At 56.4% G+C, this 15,166-nt stretch overlaps 1 protein-coding gene across 5 annotated transcripts; it reads left to right on the forward strand.

Annotated features, from left to right (window-relative positions):
* Positions 1 to 1,560: 1,560 nt before the first annotated feature.
* Positions 1,561 to 13,146, forward strand: LOC144723240 (pleckstrin homology domain-containing family F member 2-like). 5 transcript variants are annotated; one of them, XM_078601813.1, is made up of 3 exons: positions 1,561 to 1,770; positions 7,525 to 9,775; positions 10,300 to 13,146. In XM_078601813.1, exons 2-3 carry the CDS (start codon positions 9,268 to 9,270, stop codon positions 10,998 to 11,000), a joined length of 1,209 nt encoding a protein of 402 aa, XP_078457939.1. In that variant the 5' UTR covers positions 1,561 to 1,770; positions 7,525 to 9,267; the 3' UTR covers positions 11,001 to 13,146. The 5 variants fall into 5 exon arrangements, with proteins under 5 accessions (XP_078457939.1, XP_078457940.1, XP_078457942.1 ...); XM_078601814.1 differs by having other exon boundaries at positions 9,357 to 9,775; XM_078601816.1 differs by having other exon boundaries at positions 9,372 to 9,775.
* Positions 13,147 to 15,166: the final 2,020 nt, after the last annotated feature.

Genomic DNA, 15,166 nt, shown 5'->3' on the forward strand with positions numbered 1-15,166 from the left:
ATGAAGATGTTTTCAACCAATGAAATTTTATTTATATGTAAACGTACGGGAGGGAAAACAGGAGCACCTGGAGAAAACGCACTCGTGCGAGGGCGCAACACGCTATTCCGCACACATTGGACAGGTGGAGATGAGTCCGCACTGGGCTGTACCGCCCTCTTGCGGCGAGCCAGGGTACAGCACCTCCTCGGCGCACACGGCGAAGGGAGTTTGACCACGTCCGTGTGTGACCCACCAACCCTCGCTGCTGCTGCTGCTGCCGCCTCCACAGCGCTGGGTGACAGCAGCCGCGTGCGTGGCCACCACCAACCACCACCACCAACCACCACCACCAACCACCACCACCACCAACCACCACCACCACCAACCACCACCACCACCAACCACCACCACCACCAACCACCACCACCAACCACCACCACCACGATCAGGGGTCGCGTGTATATATTTTATTTGTGTGTATATTTTATTTGTATTAATGTTTTATTGGTATATATTTATTCGTGTATATATTTTTTAAAGTGATTTGTTTCCCTTTTCTGTACTTTGCACTCCTGGCGTGTTTTGTGTTGTTCGTTGACCCGCCCCTACTGGACAGCTGTGATGAAGAGCTTTATAGCTTATCGGATTCCTCAAGTCTAAATAACATTCCTGTCAACCCCTTATCACCTTATTACAGAGCAATTCAGACCTGATTGGTCATCCCCTTGCCCTGATAAATCTCAACGTTTACCCAACAAAGTCCCATCACAACGGAGAAACACAAACAAATAGACGTCTATTTTTTGCCTCTATTGAAACGGCCGTACGCTGTATGGACCTGAAAACTCAATTTCCCTGCACAAGAATACGGAGTAAACCGTGTGGGTCGACAGCTATGGAATAAACAACAGATTCTGAAAACCTCGGACCTGACACCTGCAACACGGAGATCAATCAAGACGGAGGTAAACCTCCCCTCGCCTGACACCACCCCTTCTAACCCCGCTCGATCTGGCGGTAAACCCTCTGAGCTGACACCCACCGCTTCTAACTCCACTCGATCTGGCGGTAAATCCTCTGAGCTGACACCCACCGCTTCTAACCCCGCTCGGTCTGGCGGTAAACCCTCTGAGCTGACACCCACCACTTCAAACCCCACTCGATCTGGCGGTAAACCCTCTGAGCTGACACCCACCGCTTCTAACCCTGCTCAGTCTGGCGGTAAACCCTCTGAGCTGACACCCACCGCTTCTACTTCCACTCGATCTGGCGATAAACCCTCTGAGCTGACACCCACCGCTTCTAACCCCGCTCGGTCTGGCGGTAAACCCTCTGAGCTGACACCCACCGTTTCTAACTCCACTCGATCTGGCGATAAACCCTCTGAGCTGACACCCACCGCTTCTAACCCCGCTCGATCTGGCGGTAAACCCTCTGAGCTGACACCCACCGCTTCTAACTCCACTCGATCTGGCGATAAACCCTCTGAGCTGACACCCACCGCTTCTAACCCCGCTCGATCTGGCGGTAAACCCTCTGAGCTGACACCCACCACTTCAAACCCCACTCGATCTGGCGGTAAACCCTCTGAGCTGACACCCACCACTTCAAACCCCACTCGATCTGGCGGTAAACCCTCTGAGCTGACACCCACCCGGCGCTGTGCGAATCGTCGCCGCTCCCGCCCGCGAATGAGCGCTGGGAGATGTAAACAGGCGGCGCTGCGGCTTCCTGCTCGCCAGTCGAGTCGCCGTCGTCTCCCCGCTTGCTCCGGCCGCTCCGGCTCCGGTAAGAGCCCCCTGGACCCCCTGGACCCCTGAACCCCTGGACCCCTCCCTGCTCAGGGGCACTTTGGGCGCGGCGCGGGGCGATTCGCCTCTCTCGTGGCGGTTTTCCCGGGCTCGACCTCCACCCCTCCACCACCTCGGCCCGGGAACGGCGCCCCTAACCCCGCGGGTATTTCAGGCAAACGCGGGCTGCTGAAGTTGTGAGTTGAGGGCCAAACCCCTCCCTGATTCAAACTTAAGCGTTGTATATATTACCTAAATTCATATAGTAAATAATTACAATTAAAGTTAACAGTCAGTGTCGTATTTTGATTTGACTCGATGTGTATAACACGTTTGACAATTTTTTTTATATACAGTAATATAAAGAGCCTCTGCCCGAAACGGCGGCGATGTTATCTACGTGTATGTTCATGTTGTGTGTAGGTGTGTGTTGTGGTTTGTGTGTGTGGTTTGTGTGTGTTGTGTGGTTTGTGTGTGTTGTGTGGTGTGTGTGTGTGTTGTGTGTAGGTGTGTGTGTGTGTGGTGTTGTGTGTGTGTTGTGTGGTGTTGGGTGTGTGTGTTGTGTAGGTGTGTTGTGTGTGTAGGTGTGGTGTGTGTGTTGTGTGTGTAGGTGTGTGTGTTTATGCTGTGTAGGTTCATGTTTATCATTTGAGGGCAGTATTATTGTGCGCCACCGCCACCGCAGCAGGCTCGCAATGTTACGTCCGTAGACTTATCGCAAAGATCACAACGCCGCAGAACTGGGCACGGCAAGTCTCTACAGCTCCCACTTTTACACAGCAGATTCACTGCCGCGGTCATTCCCTCAAGGCCCCCCGGGCGAATTGGCTGGACAAAGCCAACGCCGCCTTGGCTGTGCGTGCAGCGGCGACCTCGGGGACGTGAGCGCGCCTCGAGGTGCTGTCCATGGCAGGGTGGCGTCTTGTCAGAGGCGGGGCCTGGTGTCTGGACTCCCACGCTAGCGGCAGGGGGTCGGGTGGCTGGGTGATGGCAGTGCCAGACCGTACGGGCAGCAGCACGGAGAACTGGTGATCTCCCCCTGGGTGACTGTTGACTTGGGAAGGATGAGCGAGAGGGAGTGTGGAGGTGAGTAGTGAGACGAGAGGAGTAGGAGAGTGTGTGGAGGTGAGTAGAGTGAGATGAGAGGGGGGAGGTAGGAGAGTGCGTGGAGGTGAGTAGAGTGAGATGAGAGGGGGGAGGTAGGAGAGTGCGTGGAGGCGAGTAGAGTGAGATGAGAGGGGTAGGAGAGTGCGTGGAGGGGAGTGGAGTGAGATGAGAGGAGTAGGAGAGTGTGTGGAGGTGAGTAGAGTGAGATGAGAGGAGTAGGAGAGTGTGTGGAGGTGAGTAGAGTGAGATGAGAGGAGTAGGAGAGTGTGTGGAGGTGAGTAGAGTGAGATGAGAGGGGTAGGAGAGTGCGTGGAGGTGAGTAGAGTGAGATGAGAGGGGGGAGGTAGGAGAGTGCGTGGAGGTGAGTAGAGTGAGATGAGAGGGGAGAGGTAGGAGAGTGTGTGGAGGGGAGTAGAGTGATATGAGAGGGGAGAGGTAGGAGAGTGCGTGGAGGTGAGTAGAGTGAGATGAGAGGGGGGAGGTAGGAGAGTGCGTGGAGGTGAGTAGAGTGAGATGAGAGGGGTAGGAGAGTGCGTGGAGGTGGGTAGAGTGAGATGAGAGGGGTAGGAGAGTGCGTGGAGGGGAGTGGAGTGAGATGAGAGAGGAGAGGTAGGAGAGTGCGTGGAGGTGAGTAGAGTGAGATGAGAGGGGTAGGAGAGTGTGTGGAGGTGAGTAGAGTGAGATGAGAGGGGTAGGAGAGTGTGTGGAGGTGAGTAGAGTGAGGTGAGAGGGGTAGGCAGGGCTGCGTCCAAGGAGGATCTTGAAGGCGCTGAGTGCGGATTGCAGTGGGAGTCAGTGGGGGGGTGGGGAGGGTTTGCCGTGTGGGTGCCACGTGCTCTTGTTTACGGGTGCAGGTGAGGGTGTTGCCAGCGGCATGTGGGAGCATTGCCCAGGCCCCCAGGATGAGTTCCACCAGCCCTGCCCGTGGCTTGTGGATCATACTGTTCCCTTTGGTTATTTTCACAGCTTAATTCGCCGCAAACGTGCACGCACATGGGCTGCGTTTGCGGGTTGACGTAATGGCCAACTGCGCAGCGCCTTGGTGGTTTCCCCCCACGGTCGGCGATTGGGTCATATGCACCACCACCACCACTCTTGCCCACAATCGGATGGGAAGGAAAATAACGCGACATCGGGAACGTAAATTAGGACGGCACAACACGAACACAGCAGAGAGTTATGTATTCCACATGGGCAGATGAACAGCACACAGTGTGCCGATACATTTGAAGTCTTTCGTAAGTATATTAACATACAGGGTGCTTTAAAAAATGTTTTAACACTTATATGGGACTATCGTTTTTAATGGAAAAGATCTGATACACTAACATGATAACAAATGTATGTTAATAGCTTCAAAAAGTCAGAGTTTCTACTCTGACTTTTTGTCAACGCGTGCCTGGAATCTTCTCCAGGTGGTCTACAGAGCCCGGGGGCAGTACATTTATCGTGGTGTTGTTGAAAATTCTCAGAAGTGGTAGAACATTTTTTGACGCACCCTGTACGATCCTGAAAAGAATCGTCATCAGATGCGATGTATCCACTGTTGCACGAAGGCCCCACCAAGTTGTTGCCATCTGTCACGGTCCCGCAACGTACGAACCCAGCAGCTGCACACGCCCCGACCTCCTGGTCCACCTCCACAGCCGGATGTCCTCTCAGTTGTTTCTCTCTTTGGATTTCCACTCCGTCGTGGGCCTTGACCACGGGCCACCATGATAACGGTTACCACCTTGGAGCTACGCGGGACCACGAGATGGTGACGACCTGGCGAGGCCTTCGTCCAGCAGTGGATAGAGCTCGGCCGACGATGACGAAGATGACCACTTGGCTCCGAGGCGCTAACAGAGATGAGCGCGGACCCCATTGCGCATTTGAAAACGGGCGGCACTTGGGCTGGGACGTGAAGTGTTGCTGGAGGGGAGGAGCATTGTGCCCGGGTGTGTGCAGTTTACGAGGCGCGCCATGGGTAGGGAAGGGCAGGGCAGCCTCACCTGAAACGGCCGATGGGTTCAGGCCGTTTAACTCGTGACAAGTTCCTGAACGGATCGCCAGAAAAGCAAATGGTGCTCACCCAGGGTTCGGCATCCTGCGGCGTCTCTTCAAGGACCGCTTCGTGACGTCATTTATTAAGGGCCACTGTCTCGTATTCACCACACAGTGCATATATTGTTTATTTTTTACTGAATTCCAAAAAAATTCTCCTCTTGTTATGTTGGTGGCTATCGCCCATGCTAACCAATCTAATTGATCTCGGTTTCACCAGGAAACGCAAACAGCCCACGAAGACAAAACACATCAACACATGAACACGATCCACATAAACATGATCCACATGAACACGATCCACATCAACACATCAACACGATCCACATCAACACGCTCCAAGCGCAGTTCTCCAGGTTGAGTAGCGCGTCTTAGCATCTCTTCTCTTAAGCTTTTGCCGCGCGATGCCGGGTGGCAGTGGCCCGTGGCCGAAACTCGGGAGATGAAATGTTCACAAGAACGCAGCCCGACCTGGAGAACCACACTGGGATTACAATCTGCCAATACAGCTTTGCGTGTCTGAATGTCAACACACGGGCCTCACTTGCAAGGGGTGATCTGGGGTGATTGACGACCGACACCGGAATTTTGTTTGAACCAGGTGTGGGAATCTACTGCTCGTGGATTTATTTCATGTGGCGTGCCACCACGTAAAGCGCATCGCTCTCGAATCGGCCTGCAAGCGATTTTGGCCGTTATCCGTCACTGCAACCGTGACCGCTTCGTTCCGATGATCGACCCGGCCTCGAGTGATTGCCAGGTGCGGTGTTTTAAAATCAGCACCGGGGATACAAACGTGGCCGAGCCTGGTGCTGTCCACACACCCTCTCGTGTGCCGTGGCAAATTTAATACGTGCTCGAACTTGCCCCGGCGGTCTGCGACAGCTATGTGGGGGATCTTTACTTTAATTGAACACGGTGTAAATTATTGCTTATGTGCACTGCACTGCACTCGGGCAGGTACATGAGCGTTATAATTAAATTGCCCCCTGGCATGCATTTCTCTCCGATTGTGACATGACCGGCTGGGCAGGCGTGTGTGGTCTCTTGTGTGGAGTGTGAATGCACAATGGGGGCGTGGTGGCGGCCGTAGTGGTTAGGATCACTGCACTACAAACCAGGACACCTGGGTTCGATTCACTCTCACGGCCAACATTGGTGATATGTATATCTGAAATGGTCCTGGGCGTCCCCTACTTATCATGACTTGGTGTGGCGTTTAAACATCAGCACTGGGGAGACAAAGGTGGCGGGACATGGTGCTGACCACACAACATCCCCGTCGGTGCCATGCCGGCCTTCGTAGGCGCTCGCCCCATGAGTCTACAAAACTACAGGGGGTGTGTTTATCTTTTATAGTGAGTAGAATAGTAGTTACTAGTTTGTTATAATGATTTAGGAGTTGTCGAGTAAGGAGGAGTAATGGTTGCGAGGCAATTACAACAGTAATGTTTGTATGTATGCTGAACTTCTTTCGCACTGTACGTAGCCAGCCGTGCAAACTGGAGGTGCTACCATAAGTCAGAATTATGCCTTGAGGGATGTGATTTAATGAATGGCTTTTGCGGGGTGTGGTAACATCATACGTTCTTGTTGTTGTTCTTGTGGTTGAGTGTACGGCGGGTCCCACCACCGAACCATGGGGGATGGTACAATGCGCCGTCGACAACATTCTTGGCGGACTCTCCCCTGCCTACCTCTTCCTTTCTCATCCGGTTCAACTCCCTTCCACCGACTCGTCGCTCCAGCGTCCAAGACTTGCTGTCAAAACCCCAGTCAGTGGGAGGTCGCTCATTCTCCTCTGTGGTCCCCATTGGCCGGAACGCTCTTCCCTTGGCCTTCCGCGCCGTCGATTCCCAGCCCTCTCTTTGTAATGTCCAGGCCCGAGGAATTCCTTTCCTCGTCTGCCAATGACCGACAGCTCCAGCAACCCAGCAAGGCCCTCCGTCAATGCCGTCTGTCGGCCAACACTCGCTCCACGGGTGGTCGCTCCTCCTCTTCTGCTGCTTCCAGAAGGCACATTCTCTTGCTGTGTCCACTTTCACAACCCTCCCCATCTTCAAGTCCAGACTCAAGACCCCTCCCTCTTCTTGACTGCTTGTGACTGATATCTCTCTGTGTGTGAGGTGTCTCCCATTCACACTTCTCGCTTGGCGTCATTTCAATTCTCTCTCTGGCCTATAGGATTCCTCCTTTTTTTTTATAGACCGAGGCTTGCGTCCGAACTGCCACATCCTCCACGTCCACACAATGCGTCCATATTGTGTCCCGGCGCCGGTTTGTTCGCCGTGTGATGAGGCGTGACCGGTTTCCGGAATCCATCTCGTTCTGGATGCCGCATTTCCCGGCAGCAGCAGCAACAGCAGCAGCGCCGCTCCATTTCCTGCACAGGAAGTCATGTGGCAGGAACTTTAGCAGCGCATGGTTTATTTTATGTGCGTGTAGATTTGCCATTAGGTGTTTGCTATTGGGTGCCATGGCGAGATGTTAACTACCTCACCTGGTGTACAGGAGGTCGTGGGTTTGATCCCGACCCTGACGCCTGCTGTATATTTGGAATTTGCATGTTCTCTCTCTCTCTCTCCCCATGGTCACGTAGATTTTCTCCAGGTCCTCCAGTTCTTCCCTCCACATTTAGAATCACGCATTTAAAGTATTTGGCTGCAATAAACGTTAAGCCACTTCTTTGAGCTATCATTTGTGGCCAGGTCGCTCCTGAAAAAAAACCAGCTTTAAAAAGCTCAATGGGCCTTACACCTGAGCTCGTGGACACGCGGCTACGTCCGCCGGTGGACACCGTCGCCTCGCGAGCCCTACGGCCGACTTGCCGTCATCTGACCAACGTCGCCCCTCAACGCACCCGCTGGGAGGCCGCCACTGCCGCGCAACCGGAGACGATTGGCGCCAACCCGAGTCTTCAGCCGAACGTCGATGTCTCCCGCCCGCACGCTGCCCGCCATTGCGGCACCCGCTGCCGACCGACGCGCTCCGCCAAGTAACGGTGGCGCCCGTCGTTCAACAAGGAAGCCATTGCTCGTAGGGCGTCCTACGGTCCGCCCGCTTTGCTTGATCGCTCGGCGTCGTGACCGGGCCCCGGTCAACAGAGTTGCGAACCGGCCAAGACCCGCGTGTGGCGAGCCTGCGCAGGCTTGGCTTGCGTGACAACCCGGGCCCGAGCCGTGGTGCCGGGCGGACGATGACGCGCATCGTTGAAGACGGCGGCGAGCGCCACGCTGCGCCACAAACCTGAGCGACCAGAGGTCGATTCCCACTCGCAGCCAACACCAGTGGCGATGTATCTGCCCCTGGGCCTCCCCAGGTTGGCTCGCCTGTAAACGAGTACCTGATGCGCTACTGGACACGAAGGCTGCCGGACGTGGTGCTCGCCACACCATCACCTCGTGTGCCACGCAGTCCTTAATAGGTTCTCGCTAGCAGCACTCGCCCCAACAGTTTGTTGAGGCTGTACAGGAGATCTTTGTCTTTTGTTGTTTGTGTGCACTCGCCAAGTTTATGGTACTTGCCCCAACAGTCTGTGTCAGCTACACGGGGCTCTTTATGTTCCTGCTTCTGTGCGTTCGCGTGACCGGGCGTTCGGAATAACTCTGCGGTGACTTCATCACTGTCATGAGTAGCAAGTGGTTGTTGTTTGACACTGCTATTGTGACCATACACCAGACACACAGCGCCACCGTCTCACGTCCCGTGCTCGCACGACCCCACCCCTCCTACCAGCGATCTAGCTATTGAGTGTGCAGGCGGTGCGACTGGACCTGAAGCCGTGGCAATCACTACAAACTAGGGTTGTAAAGCGTTAACCCGTAAGCCGGTGAGCGATTTCATAAACTGATGGAGTTTTTTGTAACGAATGCACCGATTGGCTCGTGCAAGCGTACAAACTCGCCCTCGTTTCTCAGCCAAAAGGTAAAGGTGCATCCCCTGCAATTGCTCGCTCACGCCACCGCTGGCGGAAGAGCCTCCTCTGGTGGGTACTGTCAAGGGTATTTGGTCTATTCCTCCACACTGACCAGGCATTTTTGAGTAAGTCGACCTACCCACCGCTTATCCCACCACACGCGACCCACTGACCGACCGTGGTGCAAGCGTTTGTACCGCTGGGTGGACGGAGGCGGGGGGCTGGAGTGAGGGAGGAAGGAGGGTTCAAGAAACTCGTCCAGTTTTGAACCGGCAGCCTCTGGATCGCAAGTCCAGTGCCCTACTCGTGACACCGCTGTTGCATATCTCAGTTTACAAAGTTGAACACGTTTTCACCGCTCTGGACATTTGTGTATATGTGTGTTTGTGTATATGTGTTTGTGTATATATGTGTGTGTGTGTATAAATGTCATTAAATGGTAGTTCCCGTTATTTTCCTGGCGCTTACCGCAAACGCGGCCCCCACCTCGCCCCTCTCGCCGCCCTCGCCGCAAGGCTCCGCCGCGGAAGGCACGGCACCCGGCACGGCACCGGCACGCCACCCGGCACGGCACCCGGCACGCCACCCGGCACGCCACCCGGCATGGCCGAGCCGCTGGCGAGCAGCGAGGAGAACAGCCGGCGCATCGCGCGCATCGAGAGCTGCTTCGGCGCGGCGGGGCGCCCGCTGATGGCGCCGGGCCGGGTGCTCGTGGGCGAGGGGACGCTCACCAAGCTGTGCCGCAAGGGCCCCAAGCCGCGGCAGTTCTTCCTGTTCGACGACATTGTGGTGTACGGCGCCGCCGTGCTGGGGAGCCGGCGCTACGCCAACCAGCGCGTGCTGGCGCTGGAGGCGGTGGCCATCTGCACCCTGCCGGACGAGGGCGAGCTGAGCAACGGCTGGCTCGTGCAGACGCCCGCCAAGTCGTTCAAAGGTGAGCGGCGGCGGGTGAGGAGGGGGCGGGGGGGGTGTCACGGTGAGGTGGGGATTGAGGGGGGTGATGGTGAGATTGGCGGTGAGTGGGTGGGTGAGTGAGTGTAGGTGAGCGGGTTAGGATGAGAGTGCTAGTGAGAGTAAGATTCATGGAGAGTGATGTTTAGTATTGAGGGTGGCATAAGTTGAGGGTTTGTGAGTGAGATCCTGAGCGTAAGTGAGTGAGCGGGTAAGGGTGAGACTGAGAGAGTGGGTGAGGGTGAGGTGTGGGCGAGTGAGTGTGAATAAGGCGGAGAGATAGCGATGAGAGGCCTGGAGTAGACAGACTAGCGGGAGAGGCAGTGTGATCCACCCCGCAGTGTCACGCGACGTCCTAACGCCTGCACACACGTCGCACGCCGCCTGCACGGTGAGAGAACCGCTCATGCGTCGTCACGCACCGTCACGCACCGTCACGCACCGTCACGCACCGTCCCCGCACCGTCCCCGCACCGTCCCGGTCTTCACCGCACCATCGTTCCGCAGTGTTTGCCGCGACGGAGTCAGAGCGCGCCGAGTGGATCAGCCACATCGAGCGGTGCGTGCGCGAGCTGCGCACCAAGCGCGGCCTGCCTCCCCTGCCGGCGCCGTGCAATTCGCCGGGCCCCGGCAGCGCCGGCGCCTCCTCCTCCACGGCGGCGGTGATCGCGGCGGCGTCTCCCGCCGACGGCTCGGAGCCGGCGGCGTGGTGGGTGCCCGACTCGTCGGCTTCGGCGTGCATGCGGTGCCAGCGCTCGCGCTTCAACGCCCTCAACCGGCGGCACCACTGCCGCAAGTGCGGCATCGTGGTGTGCGGCGCCTGCTCCGACCGGCGCTTCCTGCTGCCCAGCCAGTCGTCGCGCCCGCTGCGCGTCTGCATCGGCTGCTTCGACTCCCTCACCGCCGCCGCCGTGACGGCGCCGGCCGGGCCGCGCTCCTCCTCCGCCGCCGACGACCTGGTGGACAGGGTCGCCAAGGTGACCGTCGCCAACGGCAACCGGGGATCGTCTGGCGCCGCGGAGGAAGGCCGGCCGGCGGTGTCGCGAGGTCGCCGCGGTGACGGCGCGAGGACCTCCAACGGAACGCAGGACTCCTCCGACGACGATGACGACGACGACGACGGCGGTGACGGCGGTCGAGGGGGTGGCAGCGGTGAGGATTGGGGAGATAGAAGTCCCGTTGGCAATCGCACTGGGTTCTACTCATGAGGCTGCGGGTGTTTAGTGGTGTGACTGTTGGAGTGTGACTCTGTCTGTGGGTGTGTGAGGCTATAGGTTATTGAGGCTTGGGGTGAGTGAGGCTGTAGGCGAGGTGAGGCTGTATTCAACAGGGTTGTAGTGAACAGGGCTTTAGGCAAGTCGGGTTGTAGCCTTATTACTTCCGACCCTGGCCATGTAAAACTTGCCGCTATAATCGCTGCTCTCTATACGATGCCGTGTGTACTCTAAATCAACCCGCGTGGCTTAGCACTCCCCAGCATGACTGGACACCTTGTATGCATTGTGCCTGTCTTTAGCATGTGGTGATGATGAAGAATAATAATAATTGACTGTTGCACTTCTGTACTGAATTAGACAGAGTCTGTGCTAGCGGCTACTGTGTGAAACCTTTATACACTCTTTCAGCTATGCAGTGCCATTGGCAACTTAACTACAACCAAAGTTAACTCTGTCCAAACGACTAACCCTTTGCCTCCATTCCAAGTGCAGTCATCCAGCGTGAGTGCTTCGTGGTGAGTCACCCGGAGTAACGCCCCACACCTGGATGGGTGACCGCCACCATGGGTACGTAGCAGGTTGGCAGGGGGGGGCTTGTGGGGGCTTGCGGGGGCTGCGTTGTGGGCAGCAGAGGGCGGTGAAGCATCATCCGTTGTTGGTACTCCTCTCTGCTCCTCTGCTCTCACGTCAACAACCCCCCCCACCGCTCCCCACAACCTCCACAAACCCATGAAGGGTGGTCACGTGACCCCCACGACCACGCACGGTGATCGTGTGGAGGCCTTCGTCCAGCAGACGGTCGACAAGAGCTGTGGCGGTGTGCGTGATGCTCCGTGCGAGGGTGCAGCAAAGTGGCAGTGCGCGTGCGTACGTAGGTGCGCGTGTTGAACTTTCTTTTTGTAGCACCGCCCGTAGCCAGCCATGCTCATCAGAGGCGCGGGGATGATGCCGGTTTGTTGGGAGTGCAGCAATGCTGTCCGTCGTTCGCGGCGGTCGTCTGTGTGTGTGTGGTTTGTTTATTTGTTTGTCGCTTAAGTAAAAGCGGCGTAATCTGAATCTGGAGCCGGGCGGTCCGTGAATGTAAAGCGCCGCCCCCTCGTGGCCCGGAAACGTCGGAGATTTTTCGAGAGAGGACAACGCGGCTCAAAACGCAACGGCTCCTTTACCTTGTAGCCACGCACGGCACCTCAAGTCTGAAGTCTCCGCTGATGAGAACAACAACAACAACATGAAGCGTTTTCAAGTCGCCGGCAGTAATGCCGACGGATTTGAGACCGCACGAGGAGGCCGGCTTGGTGGGCTTGGAAGCCAGCACGGCCGAGCTCCTGGCTTCAGTGGGACTCTCGCGGTTTCAGCCGCCCGCCGTTGATTGAACCGGGCTCCTCGGGCGGAGCGAGACGATGGCGTTGTCTCCGCCAAAAAAAAACAACCGTAGCCACCGTAGGTCGTGTAGCGACGAGGTGAGGGAGCTGGTCACGTCCTTTTGGGTTGCGTCTCCCTTGAGGCGGCACGTGGTGCCGAACAACTACTGATGTAGCACACTGACTTGGCACTCGCGGCGGGGGCAGTGGCGTGTCGCGGTGGTTGTAGCGTGGGCGCTGGCGCAAGGAGTTAAATGGGACCTCCCCCCCCCGCCCCTCCGGGTCCAATTTCCTCCGCCTCCGTAGCCTGGGCCGCTGTGCAGTTGCACCGCCTGCGCACTCGATAGCCACGCCACTGCCCGTCGTCCAGCGTGTGCGCGCGTAACCCTGTAGAGTGTTTGCCCTGTGGAATGTACTCGTTCACTAACTGTTAATTGATGCTAATAATAACATGATATGATGCTTTACATGAAACGGTCTGTATTGGCATGTTTTGGTGTTGGCACTGAAGCATGTGGCTGAATGTATATATTATATATTTTTTAAACACACACACACACACTTGTCCCAGTACTGTAATAGGGGGGGGGGGGGGGGCACGCTGTCCACCCGCGTCTCCGCGGCTTGGCCTGGTGTAGCGGTGATGAATACCCTTTGGGCTTGCTCTCCGCGCGCGCGTCCTACGGTTTAGTTGTTGTGGTTGTCGTATTACTGTCACGGGGTCGTGACCGTCGCTCCCGTTGTCCAAGTGAAATAAAAGGGCACCACTGCTGCGAGCTGTCGTTGACGTGGAGAGTTTTGAGAGGTGTGTGTGTGTGCGTGAGTGTTGAACTTTTTTAGCGCCGTACGTTTCCGACCGTACTAATCGGAGGTGCGGGGAAGACATTCCAGGGATATTTGGACGTCTTCGCGGCTGGGGCCAAGGTGGTGCAGCCCAGATTAACAAAAAAAACTTTAAATATATTTTAGCAGGTAAGGCCCACGGAGCGATGTCGCTTTTTTTCAGAAGCGACCTGCCCACAAGTGATAGCGAAGTGGCTTATCACGTGGACATTTATAGCAGCCAAATACTCTTAAACGCGCGATGTTGAGTCTAAATGTGGAGGGAAAAAACTGGAAGACCTGGAAAAGAATCCACGCGACCACGGGGAGAGAGAGAAAGAGAGAGACGCGATGCCCAACTCGGGAGCTGGTCCTTAGGGGCCATGATTGACCCAGCCAGTGGCGTGGTGCTGGTGGCACGGGCGCCGCCGGTGCACCGAATGAAATGTTCCTCCACCACCACTGTCCGATTTCCCCCCCCCCCTCTTTGTAACCCTGCGCCTGGGCCCCCTCTGTGGCCTTTGTGCCCCGGTGGAGTTGCACCGCCTGCACCCTTGCAGGAAGGCTGCACAACTGGATCCAGCTGCTATTTACCCACAAAAGCCTATCGAATAATCTAAATAGTCTCTTGACATTCTACTGCTGGATGAAAGCCTCCGTGCTCTTTTGGGGGTGGCTCGACACGGGTTCAGCACGGAGGTCGGTGCGGGCTGGTGAGGTTTGGTGGAGGGGTCGCGCGCCTCGGATGTTTCGCCGCGGCCTGGAATTGAACCCTGGCGGCGGGGTTCGGAGCGCACTGCGGGAGCCATTGCACCACCGCTCCACTCGACTTGCGAACTCGCCGCAGCGCATCGGATGCCAGCATCGACTGTTCGATGCTGCAAACTCACCACTGCATAAGCTGCAAGCATTGACGGTTCAGCATCAGCTGCAAACTCGCAGTGCATCAACTGCGAGCATGGAATTTTTTTATCAGCAGCAGCGGCAGCTGTTATCTTCACTTCTTCAAACGAGCCCTTTATCACGCGAGTTGTTGTTGTGCGACGAAACGCGAGCCCGGGACGAATCGCCGATCGGGGAGGGGGGAGGGGAGGAAGGAGGGGGAACAGAATCTTCGCGAAAGGTCAAATTCGGCGCGACGGGACCCTAATAAGAGAGGCAAAACAATAATCGGTAACGATTTAAGCAATGAGCCTTCTTCACAGCAGAGGCACCAGAGAGGGTTGAGAGTGCGCTTCGTACACCGTGGCGCACGGAGAGAAAGGGAACGCGACAAATGTTTTCCAGATGAAGTCCGAAATTGGCTTTCGGACACCCCTGCAAACCGAGATGTTCCATCACAAGGGATTATCAATTTCCAATTTAATTAAAAGATATATTTACATAGAGATATGAAAAGTTGTCCATTTAAGAGAATATTTAGTATCAGACAACCGATTGAAAGGGGGAATTGAACGATGTCTCTTTCTCTCGTCTTCTTGTCTCTGCTTATTACTGGCAGTGTGTATGGATTGTGTTGCTGATGGGGAGCGGTGGTGTCGCGGTTAGCCGGCGACCCGAGTTTGATTCCCGCTCACGGCCAACACCAGTGACCGTTATCTCAACCGGTCCTGGGCCCTCCCTAGGTCGACTCGGCATCAAATACGTACCTGGTGTGCCGTGTAAACATCGCCATTGGGGAGACAAAGGCGGTCGGGCGTGGTGCTGGCCACCCACCCCCTCGTGTGCCGTGCCGGCCTTCATAGGCGCTCGCCCAACAGTCTGTTGAGGCACGGACGAGCGACTTGCACCTCGTGCCCCATGTCAACGCGGCTTCAAAGCGGCACCCCAGCGGCAGCTCTCCCTGTGCGCCACGAGGCGCCTCGGCACCCACCTGCCCTGCGAGCCGCGCGTGAGTCTGCCACCAGGGGGCGGCCACGTGCGTGGTCCAGAACCGTAAGTTGAGGTTCGTCCGGGAACCTTTCGCGAGGAGAC

Source organism: Lampetra planeri, chromosome 17 (genome assembly GCF_965212315.1).
Source record: "Lampetra planeri chromosome 17, kcLamPlan1.2.h2, whole genome shotgun sequence".
NCBI lineage: Eukaryota > Metazoa > Chordata > Hyperoartia > Petromyzontiformes > Petromyzontidae > Lampetra > Lampetra planeri.

Coding starts and splice junctions, on each gene's coding strand:
- LOC144723240 (XM_078601813.1), top strand. CDS start 9,268: ATGTCATTAAATGGTAGTTCCCGTTATTTTCCTGGCGCTTACCGCAAA. Junction 9,776..10,299: donor GCCCGCCAAGTCGTTCAAAG/GTGAGCGGCGGC, acceptor ATCGTTCCGCAG/TGTTTGCCGCGACGGAGTCA.